This window comes from Mycteria americana, chromosome Z (assembly GCF_035582795.1).
Source record: "Mycteria americana isolate JAX WOST 10 ecotype Jacksonville Zoo and Gardens chromosome Z, USCA_MyAme_1.0, whole genome shotgun sequence".
Lineage (NCBI taxonomy): Eukaryota > Metazoa > Chordata > Aves > Ciconiiformes > Ciconiidae > Mycteria > Mycteria americana.
Window position 1 is genome coordinate 47,988,121 of NC_134396.1, and position 18,455 is coordinate 48,006,575.

The 18,455-nt window shown below is 40.7% G+C and overlaps 1 protein-coding gene across 1 annotated transcript; it reads right to left on the reverse strand.

The window, feature by feature from the left end:
* Positions 1-160: 160 nt before the first annotated feature.
* Positions 161-13,728, reverse strand: TMEM175 (transmembrane protein 175). The gene is made up of 10 exons (XM_075527225.1): positions 13,493-13,728; positions 12,873-12,911; positions 11,625-11,722; positions 9,549-9,600; positions 8,263-8,298; positions 6,978-7,061; positions 6,144-6,308; positions 4,698-4,776; positions 2,989-3,130; positions 161-2,406 (listed from the first exon to the last, which is right to left on the reverse strand). Exons 1-10 carry the CDS (start codon positions 13,661-13,663, stop codon positions 1,743-1,745), a joined length of 1,530 nt encoding a protein of 509 aa, XP_075383340.1. The 5' UTR covers positions 13,664-13,728; the 3' UTR covers positions 161-1,742.
* Between the last annotated feature and the right edge of the window lie 4,727 nt (positions 13,729-18,455).

An 18,455-nucleotide genomic window follows, 5' to 3' on the forward strand; every position in this document is an offset into this window, starting at 1 on the left:
TGCCCAACATAATTTTAATTGTAGACATCAGATTTAAGTTTCACTTGCAGAGCAGAAATAAAGGGCTAGAAGCTTTGTTTTTTCACTGATTGAAATTTATTACAAATACACATATTCACTGCTAAGTATGTGCCTGCTGCACATAAGAAACAAAACCATATAGAACCAAAAGTGCTTTTATTAAACATCAGAAAAACCCTGTGATACACAACACAATGCAGAATCCTACTGCAAGTCATTTAACCTCAACCGAGTATAAAACCCCTTGAATATCTGAACATACTCTCTCACAAGAAGTACATAATACTAACAATTACGTATTGGTACCAAGGTGCTTCAAACCAAAAGCACAAGTGCTTTCAAGACTGATCTCAACTGAAACAAGATATCTGAATTTGTCTTCACTAACAATTACTCCTGACATACTTTGCCACAGTATTTTTTAATTATTTTTTTTTAAGAGGAACAACAAAATCCCTCAAATGCCTTTAAATATGGCATTAAAGTTATCAGGCACTAAGACAGTTCAAGATACAAACTAATGGCTCTGCCAAAAAGAAATGTAAAGGCTTCCAGGGCAGCCAGAGGCTAGATGACTTTGCCCACTCCTTCTGTACAACTTTCTGCAGGGTAACATTTGACAAGCACTAAGCTTACCAAACTGCACATAAGTGTAAAAAAATTCCACGTGCCATGGACTGGAACTTCTACAGGGTTAGTTTCTTTTGCTGTCTTGCTGAGACTCAGAAATCTGCGAGATCCCTTAGTTAGCCTCTACTTAGGGAAAAACTCAACTCCCTTACCTGATAGGGAACTCTTATACATGGCAGGAAAGTCTCCTACACTCTCTGAATATGACATCATGCCTTCTGAATAACAGAAGGATGTTCCTTTCAGCAGGCATCAAAACAGACAAAAAGCCTGAGAAATCCAAACCTTTCATTTCAGATGAGCAGCTGCTTCAGAACTGAAAACAAATTTCCCTCTAGTCTCACAGCTCTTCGAATCTCTTCCCTGGCAGATATCAAAGCTAGTTCAAACCTTGGATAAGTAGCCACATCAATCCTCATTGGTTAAATACATCCTTTTTTAAAAGAACAGATATGCCTGAAGAACTTGTGTTCTGGTAGCCTGGAAGGCTGCATATGGGTCACAATTGCAACTCCCATCTAAACTCATGCTCAGAGCCACTCAAACACAAGTAGTCTCCAAAATGCTATCACAAGTTTGTGACTATGCAGAAGAGACATTGTAACCGTTAAAAAGAAAAAAGGGGAGACCACCAACCTGTATGCACAAACATTCTACCATGATGCACCATCCAGAAATCCAGAGGTCTTCCAAGCTTCACTCCCTATCTTAAGAGCAGCACAGCCAACTTCAATACCTGTTTGGCTGCCATAACGACTGCCCTGTCAGAAAAAAGGGCTTTTTGCTGGGCACTTTTGTTTGTACACTTCTTAATCGACCATCACTGCAGTTACATGTCAAGCAGCATTTTTTCCAATAGGGTAACTCTAAAGGAAGAGGAACATGCTTTTCTTTGTATCCTCTATTTACCCAATTTTTTCAATTACAGGTTTTGGAGAAAGGGTCTCAAGCATGACCAGCTAGAACTTAAATATGCCCCAGTTATGGCCAATGCAGGCTTTGGTTTAGATCAATATAATCCACACATGAAGATAATGCGAGTTAGAAGACCTGAAGTTAATGTTTTAACTTCACATGCACTGCACGGAAATTTAGGACAGCGTTTCAGTAGGAGACAAACATGCCTCTTCTTCTTCTAACAATACAACCTTCCGTCTGGAGAGAGACATCATGGACCTTATGACAGTTAAAGAAATTCTAACAAAAATGCGCAAAGCAAGAAAAGCAAATGGGATTACAATCTGCATAAGATGGAAAATTGCTGTGCTAAACTCACTTAACAAGCACGTTAGAAAGAAGGCCCCAAGGCTTACACAAGGGTAGAGAGCCAGCTTGGCAAACATGAAGGCATGCTCCTTGCCACCGTATCTAGCAAAAGGATGCAAAGTTTCCCTTTCATGGAGGAGGGCTGTAGTCCATATTGCAAACTGAAATATGCTGGCAAAGAAAGTGATAACACAGCTGACCTGAATGGCTTCTATTTCATTGTGAGACTTCTCTGCAAATTCACTGGTCAGCTGGTAAGCTAACGGAAGCCCACCAATGAAAGCCAATGAAAGTATGTTAAGCAGTCCCATTAATCGTGTAGCTTTTGTTACATAAAGGAAAAGTGAGTGATGGACAAACCACAGGAGACCAATTGTTACAAATGAGCCAAAGTAGGCAAGGTAGTTTGGCCCATATTCACTTAAAGCTTCAAGAAGGCTGCCATGGAACTTCTCCTCAACTTCTCTGGGATCAGGGACGTTGTCTTCACTGTGGGGAGAAAACTTACTTTACTTTGCATATTTCTGTTACAAAAACACACCTGGAGCAACACTGAACTATGTTGCTTTACTCTGAGCAAGTAGGGAACAACAGGCATCCACTTTGTAGTTCTCTAATTTGTAACTTAAAAACAGCATTTCAAATAACAGCTCTGCAAATAAATTAGATCTGAAAGGAAATCTGAAAGTAAGTTGGCATTCCTTTAGGTTAAAGAAATAAAGCTGCCACCGTGACTAAACAGCTTTTGTTGATAAAAGCCTTTTATCTGAAAACATGACTAAGCAAAAAGGAAGCTTTGTTCTTCAAGACTCCCCACCCCAACATACATTAAATAGACTGCTGATCTGTCCACCCCAACATACATTAAATAGACTGCTGATCTGTGGGCATTAGAAATATCTTTTCTTTGTGTTCTGTATCCTTCCAGAAAATCATACTGAAAGTCACCACTGCAGGTTTTAGAAGTCAAAAACAATGTTTGGTTAATTTATTTCCTCAAATATTACACAGAGACAAAAGTTAGTATTATATTTAATAATACAAAGTGTAAGAGGCAACACAAAACCTTACCATATATCCAAAATGAGCAGGGTTGCTACAATAGCATAGACTCCATCACTGAACGCTTCTACACGTTCCTTACTCAGAGGCTCACTGAGGTAAAAAGTAAACGTTTCTAAGCTATGGTGTTCCTCCTCTTCATCTCTCTGACCTGGAAACAAATCCAGATGTTTACTAATGAAAGATGAAATCAGGTAGTATAAAACAAGGTAGTTAACCTACTGTGACCTACGTTTCTCTTTCTCCCCACCTGCCAAAATCTTTCCGTAGAGAAGGGTGCTGTTCATCCACACAGGTCAGCCACTCCACTTTTTTGGCAGCTGTGCCTCTCCCTGAAGTTCATGTTGCTTTCAGGACAAGTGCTTCAGGGACAAAAAAGCCCTGTCATTTAAACTGTATGGCTGACCATTTCCACCAAGTGAATGGTCTCAAAGCTGTAATTGAACAAAACATTTGAGCTAAACTTATCAGATGCTGTGCCTATTAGGGAAGCCTTAATAGCTGTAGGTCCTCTAAGACAGTGTGCAGAACTTATACTGCATGGGAGAAAAAACTCACTGGAGCACAGGGGCTGCACTGGGACATCAAATGGCCTGCTTTAAAATAAATCCAGTCTTTGGTCAAAAGGTGGGGCTCTGGAGCTTTTATAGGAAATGTCAAACACATCCCTAAAGATTGGACTCTAAAATGCCCAGCTAGCCAAGCTGCACCACTTCAGGACTACAGACTGGACGAAGAAAAAGCTTACAGCTTCCAGAGGAAGTAGGAGAGGAACTGAATGAAAAGCAAGTGTAATCACAACTCAAGTAAATAGAGCAGTAATTTATGTCAGCCATCTGATGGGGTGAGATGTACACAGACATGACCTGATTGCAAACCGCAGTAGGCACAGGCAATATTTCTGTTTATCCTCTGGCTCTGAGAGTCAGGCTTTAGCCGTTTCAGAGCATTTCTGCCTCCCTGTCTATTATTGTCACCACAAGGGGGAGTCAAAAGTATGTTCCCATTTGCAGTGTACACAGGTGGACTTGTACTAGGCTGAACAGCAGCAGCAGAAGCACAAAGGGGTTATTCTTCTGACTCACCTCGGGAGTGCCAATTCCGAAGACATGATCCGTTCAGTGTTTTTGTGGTCAGTTTATATTGCTTTCAAAGAGGGACGCTCCACCTTTTGGCTGAGCAGGTTACATTATACCACCTTCTCCTTTATTTTGGCTCTGGCAACCTCCTTCTCAGCAGAGTTTAAGAGCAGCTCTGGATTTATGGGTGCCCTGCTTGCCAGTTTGAAAATGTGGGACCACAGAGTATTGCTGGGAAGAAAGTGATACAGGCATAGAGCTTGCTTCCCGTATTCTTGAATCCCCATGCTCCCATTTTAGGAGGGAAAAGGGATAGATTGCCTGCAGCCATCATTCATGTACTTGTGTGTATGTGTGTATGTGTGCATGCACATGCACATTCAGGACAAACCAGACAGGTTTTGCACTCAGAAATGATCTTGACTGTGTTGTGCCTTACAGAAATCTAGTCATAAATTAATGGAAACCAGGGAGCAAGGGAGAAACTGTTTGGAAGCACAGCAATAAACTCCAAAATCACTATGTTCCAAGACTGAAAATGGAAGTAGAACTAAAATGACTTCATTCCAGGCTGTTTGGATAACATGTTGACAACCTAATAACATATCTGAACATACTTCTGTGAATATTGTTACTCACCAACAATCTTGGTTTTACACCATGTAATGAATCGAGTGAGATGCGGAAAAACGATTACGAGACCAAGAAGTACGTAAGACTATGGAGAGGAAAATGAACACAGTTTAAATTTAGTTATTAAAATACAAATTACCTTCTGAGTTTAGAATGAAACTATTACTCTCAATCTTTAGGTATAATCACACTGAGAATAACAAATCTTGACTTTATGACATGGAAAAGGTGCACCTGAAATGCACATGTGTCTCCTCTATATTGCATGTGCAACCTAGTACTGCTTTTTGCTGCTTTTTGCTAGCTAATTTAGTACCAGTAATGAAGCAAGCTAAAAAGAAGGGAAATAATTCTGCTAACAAAAATTCAGTAGTGATTTATTTGGAAGCTGGAGAACTATCCCACGTGATCCTTATGGGTCCCTTTCAGCTTGAGATATTTTATGATTCTACTACTCGTGTCCCAAAGACACCTCAGTGGGTCATAAGTGGTTCACAGGCTTTGCACAGGTCTAAGCACAAGAGCAACCTGGAGACTAATTTCACTGTGTCCTGGTTTCACTGCTGTCCGAAACCAGGACACGCTGTTATTAATATTAAAAGAAAATACACTAGTGAACGCGAGGGAGAAGAGGGAAGTAAGAGTGCAACAGGAAAACATATTTTCAGTTAAAATCAGGCCTTTTCACATTTGGACTCATAACTGTCCCTTTTATCAACAGCAACCTGATTCCTCCCAAATTTGGGGATTATTTAAACATTGCTAATTCCCATGGAATCTTTCTCAAAATTCAGTTAAATCTACCTTTTCCTAAAGAACAAGACAGAGGAAGGGAAGTTCAGGATACATCCAAAAACTAGATTTCAATTCCAGGTGAGGGTTCTGAGAAAGATAAAGCTATTAATAAGTAGGAGCAACTCACTGCCATTTAATAAAGATGGCAGAGAAAAAGGCTGTGTAAGAGCAGGCCTTAGCCAAAAACATTTGTTTTGAGATAAAAGTTGGCTAACTGGTCTGCTTATTCTATTTGCTCTTACACCCTGAGTTAGTGCAGCAATTATATTCACTTGTCTTCAGCTTGTGCAATGTGATGTTTATTTCATGTAACCTTCCACATTATCTCACCTACTTATGATGAGCAAGATGCTAAGTTTAGAAGACCTGCTTGTAATTAAGAGAAGCATTAAAAAAATATCAGGTAGAGCAAGTAAAGCAAATATTGTAGCAGAATATTCTTTCAAAACTATCCAAACTCATGGATCAAATTACGGATTGGTATCGGTGAATTGAACACCTTCAATGCAAAATAGCAGCCATGATTACAACACCACAGAACTGGCAACTGAGAAGGTCTGCATATTTAACATGGACATAATTATTTTAATACACAGTCCTAAATACAACTAATATAAACTGCTACATCAAAGTTTTCGGTTAACTGGGAGAACTTACCAAAGGAATGAAGAAAAAAGAAAAGATGGCTGCTAAAAAGCATAAAACTGGTCCTCTTAGGATAATCTTTAAGATATGACGTTTATAGAAATTCTGATTTTCAGACACCTGTATCTGTTGATTCAGTAAGTGTGGGTGGTAGAATCCATATGCTACTATCACAGCCTGCAAGGAGAAGAGCATTACTGAAGTTATTACATACAAGTATATGCAGCATTTCAAATACAAAACTATAAAACAATAAATCAACAAATTCCAAAACACTTTCAACCTTATTCTTCACTCCCACATGGAAGGCTGGTCTTAGAAACTCTTGAGATTTCACAATACACTGCATGTCAAGATTTTAGTCTCCTCTGCAGAGCTTGTCATGACCAAAGATCTTATATGAAGAGAACAAAGACCTCCACAATAAGGAACAGAAAGCAACAAGGCACTGCACCAGGAGAAAACCAGTGCTATTGGACTGAAGCTGAAAGCCCGTGTTCACTCAGCCATCACTCCATGACTCAGTAAGAAACTCGGCAGGAAAAGTGAATTGGTATTTCCCCAAGGCATTTTTAAAGAGTAGGAAAGGAATTCTGTGCCGCTATTCTGTGGACTTTGAGATCAGCTGATTTAATTGCATAAATCAGCTTCACAGGACAGTGGCAATGCAAACTTTCATCTTATATACAGATACTATGTTATTACAACAGGCACAACTTTGAAAAAGAATGCTATACAAACAAAAAAGACATTTAGTAATTTATACCTATAGTTAAGAAACATAATTTTAGTTCTACCCAAGAAAATCTATTTAAAAGTGAAAATGTAAATGGATAGCTCCAATACCTGTATAAGGCCAATGACAACAGCACAGACACTGAACAGGAAAATGCCAAAAGGTACCTCTGGAAAGGAGGCCATTAAGGAAAACTAGAAAAAAATGCAACTAGATCAAATATTTAATTAAGAAGCAATGTAGGAATAACAGTAGAGAAATGGAAGCACTCTTCATTCAATACTGAACTCAAAAACCTAAATAATACTTTGCATTTTAACATAATTGCACTAAATGCAATTTCTAGCCACAAATACATGCAGGCATCCCAACCAAAGGCATCTGAAGAGATGTCTTTGCTCTCATGTTGATACCACAAAACCTATCTGACACTATGTATCCGTAATAACTACAGACCGGCTTGTAGCTGAGCATAAAGTTTAACAGTGTTTTCAGTGGACAAGATATTCATAGCTGTGAAAATTCTTGGTATTAGGATACCTTTTTGAATCTTTTAATTTCTCTACCTTCATGGCTCCCTGTTGTATTAATTTCTGCAGCTTCATTACAGAAAAAAACAAAAGCAGGGAGTAGTATTAGGGTAACACTGACAACTTTCCAAAAATTATTTCAGCTTCAAGGCAAAGTAAAAAGTACGTGCTCTGGCTGATAAAGATGATTCTTTGCAGACTAATATATAACACAGATATATCCACAAAGAAACAGGTGCCTGTCATACAAATCTGTTCTACACATAAAATAAAAGTCAAGACGCATTTTAAGCAACTGTTTTGTTCTGCTAATATGGTGTTCAACTGCAAATATTCTTGCTAGGCCTAAAGGTCATCTGACCAGAAATTGTGCAGAACATCCAATTTGCAGATTTAAAAAATGAATGATTGGCTACCAGAATCAACCTTGCTGTATAAGTCAAAAGTGATACCAAAAACTCTGTCTAGATTACAAAAGGAAAATGTTCTGTCATCTAAAAAGGAGTTTGAAATACAGCTTTAGTTCCCTTACAAAATGCAAAATTTTCATCAGGCAACTTTGACATTTTTCAATACAGATGCTTTTTTAAAAGTAATAATGGGAAACTATGACTCCCCATGATTATAATTTTTCCTTGAGAATATGCATTTTCTGCCAGATCTATAACATGCAGTAATTGAAGGTAATAACATGTCCTCATGGATTTTAAAAAAAGTAAAGCTTAACTATTACAATGGATTCAAGGTTCATACTATAATAACACTTTCCTGGGTTTCTGAATACTTTGGTAAAGTCTTTCCAAATAAATAAAGAAAAAACCCCCCTGTAATTTAAACATATGTCAAATTTTAGAAAAGTACTTACTGTGTATGGCAAGAAAGTTATGATCATCATACAAGCCTAAAAAAGAAAAAAGCATACTGAAACACTAGGTAAAATACAAAGCAAGGAATTCCCTCATTAAAGATGTGTCCAGAGAATGCCACACAAACAGATCAAATACTTGTGCTGTGTCATGAAAAAAACCCCATTTCTGAAGTTGCTGAGCTTTGACTGTAATAAATGGCTAGTTCTGTACACATCTTCCATGTTTGCTATCCAAGCTATACAGGCTTATTTTAGAAAACACTACAATTTTGTTACCAATACCAGGGTAAAAGTTTTGCTATGGTTCTTAACAGACTTCTTTCTGAAGTAGCAATGCCAAAAGTACCACACCTCCTAAAGAGGTGTTTCTGATTTGTCAAAACCATTAATCTCTGATCACAAACATTTCATATATAAGCCAAATTTAAAAAAAACCACCTCAAACACAAAGAAATACATTGCTTTGAAAGCTACATTAGACAAGAATTACATGCCTTAAGCTAGCATAATTTCCTGTAGTGTTATCTCATGGAGTTTAAACTCAGTATTTTTATTAACAAAATTAAATTAACTGTGTGGTTGCACATTGTCAGAGAACAAAATTTTAAACAATATAGTAAAATACAAAGCCCTAGCTGACAGCAAGAATATGTTCACCATCGCAGTGTCCCATTACAACTATTAGTAACCAAGATATTACAGGGTGGCTCATTAAAAAACATACTCAAATAAATGAAGAATTTTTAAGATATAAGATTTTGGCAAGTGTAAAGCTCAAATCACTGATTCAGAGATTGGTCTCTCAGTGGTCGTTTTTGGAAGAGTTCCAAATAAGCTTCAGAATGAAATTCTGAGCAACTTAAACAGAGAAATGACTGAAAACATAACTGTAATTCAAACCTACCACTAAGATTTTTTTGCCACAAAAGACATAGCATTTCATTTTCTTAAGCTTGGAGGACAGATACTTTGGCTGGACACAGATGAACAGAGTCAAAAGCTTTTGCCATAGGTGCCTCTTCGGTTCCCTCAGATGAACTTCAGACTAACCTGTTGCAGAGCTTCTTTTGGCTTACAGTAAAACATATGCAAGTTAAAAGCAAGTTAGTTATCAGTCAGCCACTTTGGCAAGGAGGAATTCAAGCTCTTTGTACCTTCCTGATCTGGAAATTTGGCAGAGTTATACTATTTAAATTAGAAACTTTTGGATATATAGATACAGACTTATGAAAAAGTGACCTGGACTTGCGAATTAAACATCCAGCATGTCTGACAAGACTCACCAGATTTAGAAGAGCGAGGACATCATCTATAAGCTCTATCACCTGAAACAACCTGTCAAGGCAAGGCAAGATATCATGAACAAGCCAGCTCCCAAAATATGTTTTACAACACTGTACACAAATTGTACACTTATGATATTATAGGGGAACCTGATTTCCTTTGCTCCAGAATTTATACAAGTAGTCCAGGTGCTACCAAAGCTCAAACATGCAAGTAATTTGTTAGAAAAATTTGAAAAGCGAGATATGAACAATCAAGTTCAACCATGGAGCAGTTATTAAGAACCTCATTTCTATTTGAAGGACAAGTGGCATATGATGTAGCAAGCTGGCTTTTTTTTTTCTCTCTACTCTATCCTTCCTCTACACCTGAAATTATATATTTACTTTGAAGTAAATTTCACCATTGTTAAGAGCAAATTCATCTGTGAAGAAGTAATCCAGATGTCAGTTCTGACCCATCGAGTCACACACCGAAAACCTAACAAGGCAGTGAGCTACAAAAAGGATATCACTCCTTGGAAAATGGAAGATAGAGGGGTGATTGAGGACCAGGAGTTGATGACGATCCTCTGGAGGACTTGCCACTTCACTATAGGATGAAATGCAGCCAAGTCATAGGGAAGGCCACCGCTTTGCTTTTTCCCACAGCAGTTTTGTTCCAGAATAGCTCTATCTTTTGCCACCTGACACACCTGGGACAGGATAGCCAGCAAACTGCTAGTGAGCTGCACAAGGCTTGGAAGCCACAGGCCAACTATCATTAGCTGTCAATTAATCACCTATTTACTTAAACACAGGCAAGGCCCAAAACTAACTGGAGACTGACAGCCTGTGCTCACTGCTCAAGCAAATGCTTCTGAAGCATGAACAAAGGCAGACTTTCACCGGCAGGCACTGTTCACTGCTCACACAAGAACATGAACATGAACCATTTGATACTCTGATGCCAAAATAGAAATATAGGCACCAGACTGACATTTAGCTTGTCAGACAAAGCAATGCTGTGTAGGGATCTGAGCCCTGCAGTAGCACTACACAGATCCTCCAGAAGAGATCCAGATGTTCAGAGTCCATCCAGAGCCTCAGATTTTAATTTGTCTCACGTCCCATTGTGAAGAGCTATTATTCTGATTTTCTCTGAGTTTTACTTGGGAGAACAGAGGCAAGTTCATGCTGTTAGGGTCAGAATATTTTCAGAATTGTAAGGCTTAAAATTATTTCTCCTGAAGATACAGCATAGTTATTATTATGCAAAGAAAATAAGCTTTTCTTCCAAACTGCCCCCCACCTTGTTAATGAAATTCCTGATCCATAGAAGTGTCACTTAGAATCAATAGAACCAATCACCCTCCACAAAACCCTAAACTATTCAAAGACTATGCCTGAGCATTTACTTATGCAAGCAAAGAAAAGCATTGTGATAATAGCACTTATGTGAAGTATCAGCTTCAAGTATTGAATTACAGGGTGCACACCTCTTATTAGAATGCGGTCAATCCACTTACTTAAGGAAAGAATATAGTAACATTTGTAAATTTCAAAATTCAAACAAAAACTGCCCTGATTCCAGTATGATGCCTGCATGTCAATTTCTTTTTAACCACGAAGACACAGGCAGGTGGCAGTGTCCACAGCTCTATAAAATGCAGCATCTGCAACATCACAATAGATTTTGTGAGAAGCACTGCTGAGGACTGCGAGTGAAAAGTTTTAGGCCAGCTGTACTATTTCTCTACTGTTCCTCTATTTGTGTGGCACACAAGTTACAAAGTCATACTTTTCCAGCATAATTAGAAGTTTAATTCCATCTAAAATATGAAGTAAGATGAAGAGTAACTCTAACTTAAAAGATATACAATGCTTGGTTTTGTCTGTATCACTGTGCCAGTGGTGTAAGAGTAGTTATTCACTGCTTAGGGTAGCATTTCTTTACAATGAATTTTTTATATTATCCAACAAAAGACAATTCAGAAATGTATCAGCAAGACAGAAATGTATCAGTCACATGGTTACCTCCTGTCCTTTTAAACAATAGTTCTTCTTTAACTTGGGAGTTAAACACCGTGTTCCTACCTTACATGAGCTGCCCATGCCACTGTGACTATTAAGAAGGTCATCAAGTAGACTGCAATTTTTGCTAGAAGAAGTTGCTGAACACTTTCACCTAGTTTCTGATACAGAAAATGACACCCAGAGACAGAGAAAGGAAAGAGAAAGTTAAATGTTACATTGTGAAATTATTAGCAATATCTGCAAATGAGGAAGGATGTGCAGTCATGTAACAGATTTTTTGAAAATGCCTGCCAAAAATGCAGTTCTCTTCCAAGAATCTTTTTACTACCATGCAGAGGAACTGGTTTATTAGATGCTTGTAAGTATGCTGAAATGTGTAGTTAGTGGCATATGATGTACCAACACATCTCTTCAATCTGTAAAAGGGTTTCCCATGCTCTGTTCACCTTGCGATTCATTTATGCACTCTCTCATCACTGTTACTGTGATAATTCATTTCAGAGGAAGGCTGGCCACAAAATGCCTCTTTTGTTTTCTTAGCACTGACTTCTGGAGTAGAAGCATCACAGAGGTTTTCATGTGATGACTGTTAAGAATGAGGAAGGGAAGGGCTTAACCACAGCAAATTTTGCATGTACCACCACAATGGCTTAAATAGACTAACGCAGCATATTTGCCATGTTATGGATCATACTTGAGTTTCCTAAATTAAATGAGACAAAATATTTGTGCCTAGGTCTGTTTTTAAGAGCAGAAAAATAAACAGTGATTAAAAAAAACTGTCAACTTTCTTAAATGATTAATTTATGTTTTCTAACATTCCTGTTTCTTTCTGAATTAGTTTCTTTTCTGTAGTCTTCTTTTTCCACTTTTGCTTATTCTGATTACATTTATTATTAATCTGATTTTAAAACCAGCATTCAGCTTGCACTATGTAAGTGGCTTCTCTAAGTGATGATGTATTACCAAAAAGAGCAGATGCTTTCTGAAAGATATTATGGTCAGACGGGCAATTCATTTTTCATACAAAAGTAACTGGATAAAATCTATGGCCTACAATATACAGCTTATTCAGGCTTCATATCACAACTTTTGCAGATTACACACACCTTCAGTATTTAAATTTTTCACCCCAAATTCAACAGCTCCTCCCCCCTTTCCAGGCGAAATTTCTGTTGGCTTTAATGTTACTTAATGGTTTGGGCTTTTTGAAAGTCTGGAACTTGAAATGAAGTGGGGATGCTAAATTAGGATGTTACAGGGACTTGCAAGGACACGAGAAACGACAAAACAAAAGACATATGATACCTGATCAGGATGTATTTTTGTGTGAGCCACAGGCAAAATCTGAAATAACAAAACCTTATTAGTGCATGACATTCTTTTCCTTATTGAGAGCTTTATTAAAATCTAAAAAACTTCAGGTGGCCGCAAATGTTCCTGGATCTCGTAGCTACTAACAGCCTGCAGTTCCGGAAGGCAGAATCACTTTTCGGCCGCACAGGGCCAACGCTGGTACCTCCCCCCCACCACCGTGCACTGCTGCCCGGGGACAGCCCGCCGCATTCGCCGGCACACGGCTTCCAGGCTCCGGGACCGGCGCCGGCATTTCGCGGTAGCGCGGCAGGAGCGGGGCTGGGGGGCACAGGCGAACACGGCTCCTCGAAAGCGCCGGGCTGGGAGGCAGCTCGCCAGGCAGACAAGCGCACGGACAGGACACGGCCGCAACCCGCAGAGCGCGGGGCAAGCCGCGGCTGCCCGGGGGTTTTCCCTCACGCCGCCCAATGGCGGGCCCCGGGCCTGGCCGCCCTGCCAGGGCCCCCCACGGCGTCAGCCCGCCCCCAGCCCCGCCACCCCGCCGCCGCCGGGCCGAGTCGGGCAGGCCCCACGCCGCGGCTGGGCCGGGCCGGGCCGGGCCGGACGCTCACCATCACCGTGGCGATGATGGAGAGCAGCGCGTCGCTGTAGGCCAGCAGTCGGTGCGACGTCTGCGTGCTGCTCCCCAGCTCCAGCTCCAGCCCCCGGCCGCGCACTGGCACCGGCTCGGGTTCCGCCGCCCCGCCGCCGGGGCCCGGCGCCGCGGCCCGCGGAGCTGACATGGCCCCGCTGCGCTCCGCCCGCGGCGCCAGCGGCGGCGGGAGCGGCCGTTGGGCGGGGCGGGAGCGGTGCTCCCCCTCCCGGGGCCCTCTGTGAGGCGGGAGCCGCCCGCCTCCTCATGAGGGCAGGCGTCGTGGGTCTGCCGTGCAGGGAGGCGGAGGAGCGCTTCCAGGGGTGACTCGTGCTGCTGTTGGAAATAACGAAATACGCATGAGTTAAGGGTGACTTTCCTTACATCTGGGAATGTCTGTGTTGGTGTCTTGAAATCCTGAAGCTGATGGCTGATACAGGTGACATGAGTTGGTGGGCTCCAGGGGAAGAAATAGATGATGTGTTCATGTGTTAGGCGCCACCAAAACTCTTTACAGCTAATGTATATACACCAAAGACTACACTAACCAGAGGCTGTAGTGTCTGGAGATTCTCAGCTTTGTTTATAAATCATATTTTAAAATCCGTATCTGAATCCCAAAGTAACTTCCCCCCCACCACCACTTTTTGTTTTGTTCTTTTGTTTTTTACCAGCGTAACCAACCTTGTCCCATCACTTCAAACCATTTGGCATTTATGTGCTGCCTTCTGTCCTTTGGAGCTGTGAACTGGAGGCTTTTGGTTTATGTTCAGGTTTTCATTCTGTTGGCACATTCATACCATATAGTTCATACCATAATGATGGTCTATTTGGAATATATAGAGCTTATAGTTTCCAGTCAAGTTGTGCTCTAACTGAAGTGATTCAAACACTGTTGCAAAGTGGTTTTATTGCAGAGAAATATTTGCATTTTTAAAGTCTTTCGCTGTAACTGAAAGAGAATCAGGGTCTTCAAAGGAAACATACCTGAATTTGTGATAGATTTTTGTCTGGCAGTGTCTTTGTCTTCATAAACCTTGTATTTTCAGTTTCTAGAAAGGCTATTCACTAAATAATGGATTTCATAAGAGAAATCCAAAGAAGCCAAGAATTGAAATTTCATGTGAAGAATTCAAATTGAAGAGAGCAAAAACACACTCTGATGGGGTGAAAATGTTCTAGGTTTGGATAAATTCCAGTCTGAAAATGTGTTGAGAATGCAGTTTAATTTGTAAACAGTTGGCTCAGCTTACTGATAGGAATTAGATATCCAAGATGTTCTAGACTGAAAAACATCATGATACTGCATTCTGGTAGTATAGGATGCTGCCTCCAGTAAGCGGTAACTGATTTCCCTCAGTTCCTGTATCAACGGAAGCTAAGAGTACAACTGAAGCTAAGAGTACAACTGAAGCTAAGAGTACAGAAGCCAGATCAGAAATATGCAGCTGAGTAAATATTACAAATTTGAATGAATTTGTAATAGACTTTTGGGAAGGAAGAGTCCAGCAGATATGCTAGAACTGCTGTGGAAATCCCTGAAATTCATAAATAGGAGCTGGAAATAATACAGTACAATCTATTCAATAGTTGGAAGAACGTGTGGAAATCACTCGGCTGTGCTCCAGATTCTGCTCAAGAGAGGTGTTTCTACATCTGGTAGAAGTCAGTTCTTAAACCTGTTGGGGTCTGCAAGGAAGTGGGTGGATGCTGTGGACCTGCCTATATGCCAGAACCGATCAGCCTGAGAGCATGATATGCCTGAAACTTTGAGTGGTCTTCCTGGAAAGAAGAATGTGAGAAAAGCCGGCAATCTTGGCTGCACTCAGAAGCAAGAAGAGTGTGGAGGAAAGAGCTGAAAAGCTGGGAGGCCTCACCTGGAAAGAAGCACCACCCAAGTAGCTTTTTAATATGCATCTTTTAATATGCGTCTATTTAATAGACTCTTGTCAGGCATTAGCAATGGGCCTTAGCAAAGAACGGGCTGGGAAATCACCTTGGGAGATCTTGGTGGAGTGCCAGAAACAGTCCAGAGAGAAGGGCCTGAATACATTTTCCCATAAGAACAGCATTGGTTCTGCAGAAGTTTCCTGAGGCAGTTATGTGAATGAACGGCATTTTCATTTGGGGCTGATATGAGTGGTCTGAGCTGGAGCACACATTGTTGAACTGATTACAGAAGAAGTGGCTGAGGCACAAGAGCCACTTCAACTGTGAGATCTCAGAACTCAGTCCCTTTTCATAAGCATGTTGAACTGAATTATTGTATAGTTGATGAGAGAAAATAGCAGAGCTGCAGCAAAAATAAATTTGTAAAACAAAAAGGGGCAAGCCTTTGGCTGAAATATTGAATTGGTGTGCCAAATATAAGCAGAATATGCATGGATTTCAGTTGGGACAGGTACAGTTCTGTGGCTCCAATAGTAATGTTTTTGTGAGATCCTGGGATGCAGAGCAGTATTGAAAGTTCAGCTGCTGAAGTGATCCCATTTTTAAAAGATCTTCCTGTTCATCTCTCCATTTTCCATAGCAGCTTTCTGAATCTGGTGACATTGATGGTATTTTTTACACTTGGTCAAGAAACATCAGCAACAGAGGCAAAGGAAAACATGACTCTTGCAGAAGCAATTGATACGCATCGAACAAATTCAACAGTGATAGATGAATCTTGGCTGGGACAGCTGCCTTGTAAAACACAACCCCACTGTCACAGGCAACGGAACAGTTTTGTTTCAGGGAATTTGGCTTAATTTATTGCCAATTAATAAACTTTTAATTACTGATTCTAGTATTGAAAAATAAAGAAGACAAAAGATCACTTAGGGAAAACACCCCAAATTCCCTCTGGACGCCTCTCCTCCCCACTTCCAGGCCTCAGTCCCTTGGTGAGGCGATGGGGAGCGTGAGATTGGGCTCCGTGTGTTGTGATTGCTTTTCTTTCGCTCTTCCGTGTTTCTGTCTCCACTCTTTTGGCATGGGCTCCTCCACCGTCTTCAGACCCCTTGGAGACATACCTGCCCTGTGTCTTCTTTTGTGTGTCTGCCCCTGTGTGAGTGTTTCTCTGCTCTAGTCCTGCTCAGGCAACTTCTCTTGTGCCTCCTTTTTCCCTAGCATCCTCCTGCCTTCAGGTCTCCCTGCTGCTCTGGTGTCTCTTGCCCCCATTTTTTTGGTTTCTCACTTACAAAGGTTGACTGTTCTTAGTATTGGTTTTGGTTTTTTTTTTTTTTGCTTTTACATTCAAGACTGGGCTTGGAGTATATGTATACCCTGCATGATAAAATATGCCGAGGAGCATATGTTGAATGAGAATAGCGTGTAAGACACAATGTAAAACACAAGTGTTTCAAAATGCAGCATAAAATGAATTCATGATGGAGGAGACCGAAATTCTTCATATGAATGTTTTTCTATGCTTTGTATGAAGTGTTTTATGGAATATGTAACTTGAGCTTAAAGAATATTTATTACACAGAATTGAAATACCTCCAGGCACACAAATCTCTGTATGACTACTTTAATTTTGTGTTGTATCATAATAAATTCTGAAGCTAAAGAAAGGCAATGAAATGGATGAGTTAATGGATTTCATAGGGCACATCTGATAATCATTAACTGTGGTTTAAAGTCTTCCTCTTTATTGCTGTCCTTCACACACACTTAAGCAATAATTGTCCTCTGAGAACTGGTGGCTTTTGGTGTTATGTGCTGAAAACTTTTGTTCCTAGGATAAAAAAAAAAAAGCAAAACCAAAAGGGGTGCAGATGGTCTCTTTTCCTCCAACCGAGTCACCTCTTTGTGTATCACTCTGTAGAGTGGTGGTTTTCACCGAGGATGACTGGCCTCTTGCAGCACAGTAGCTACCACTTGAGTTAGCACAGTTAGGCAGTGCCTTCTCCAGTCATTCTTGCAGCTGAAATACAATTTTGCTTTATTTTTTGAGGGCTGGATTTGACTCATTTGTCTCAGTGCTTTGCCTTCATTCTTGCTTTTATTACCTCACATACCTCACTACTTGGAAGTTCCTGGAGTGAAGGCACGCTGCTTCCTAGCAGTGAAGACTTCTTTGCAGAATGAACACACATCTCCTGTGAGATGTTTGCTGGTGGCCTGGTAGGGGATGTGGTTTGCTTGTGATGGCCCATAGTAAAGCCTTCAGTTGTAGCTGAAGTTGTACCTGCATCTCAGTACCACTCTTGTTACTGTTTAACATGCCTAGGTTATGGAGCAACATTTTCAGAAATGACTACTGATTTAGAGAAGCTGAGCTCAACATAATGTATTGCAGCAGTGTAGAGCTGCTCAGCAGGACAAGGGGTTTTAAGACCAGACGCACCTGTTGTCCTTCCTAGGTAGCTTTGTGACACGGTGCTGTACTCAGGTGCTCCTGTGTGCTGTTGCACTGCTTTCGGAAGAGTCAAAGGCAAACTGCTTCCAAAGGGCATAGCGCTTCTTTGCTTAGTTTAGATACTTGAGTCCAGCTGTTTACAGAATCACAGAATCACAGAATCACAGAATCATATAGGTTGGAAAAGACCTTTAAGATCATCGAGTCCAACCATAAACCTAACACTGCCAAAAACCACCACTACACCATGTCTCTAAGTACCTCATCCAAACATCCTTTAAATACCTCCAGGGATGGCGACTCAACCACTTCCCTGGGCAGTCTGTTCCAATGCTTGATAACCCTCTCGGTGAAGAAAAATTTCCTAATATCCAGTCTAAACCTCCCCTGGCGCAACTTGAGGCCATTTCCTCTTGTCCTATCACTTGTTACCTGGGAGAAGAGACCGACCCCCACCTCTCTACAACCTCCTTTCAGGTAGTTGTAGAGAGCAAGAAGGTCTCCCCTCAGCCTCCTTGTCTCCAGGCTAAACAGTCCCAGCTCCCTCAGCCGCTCCTCATAAGACTTCTGCTCCAGACCCTTCACCAGCTTCGTTGCC

Bases quoted from the DNA above. Each gene is read 5' to 3' on its own strand.
- TMEM175 (XM_075527225.1), bottom strand. From the start codon at position 13,663: ATGTCAGCTCCGCGGGCCGCGGCGCCGGGCCCCGGCGGCGGGGCGGCG. The intron at 7,062-8,262 runs GTAAGTACTTTT...ATTTTTTTCTAG, and splicing joins TAACTTTCTTGCCATACACA to TTTTCCTTAATGGCCTCCTT. The intron at 4,777-6,143 runs GTAAGTTCTCCC...TCCTCTCCATAG, and splicing joins CTTTTTTCTTCATTCCTTTG to TCTTACGTACTTCTTGGTCT.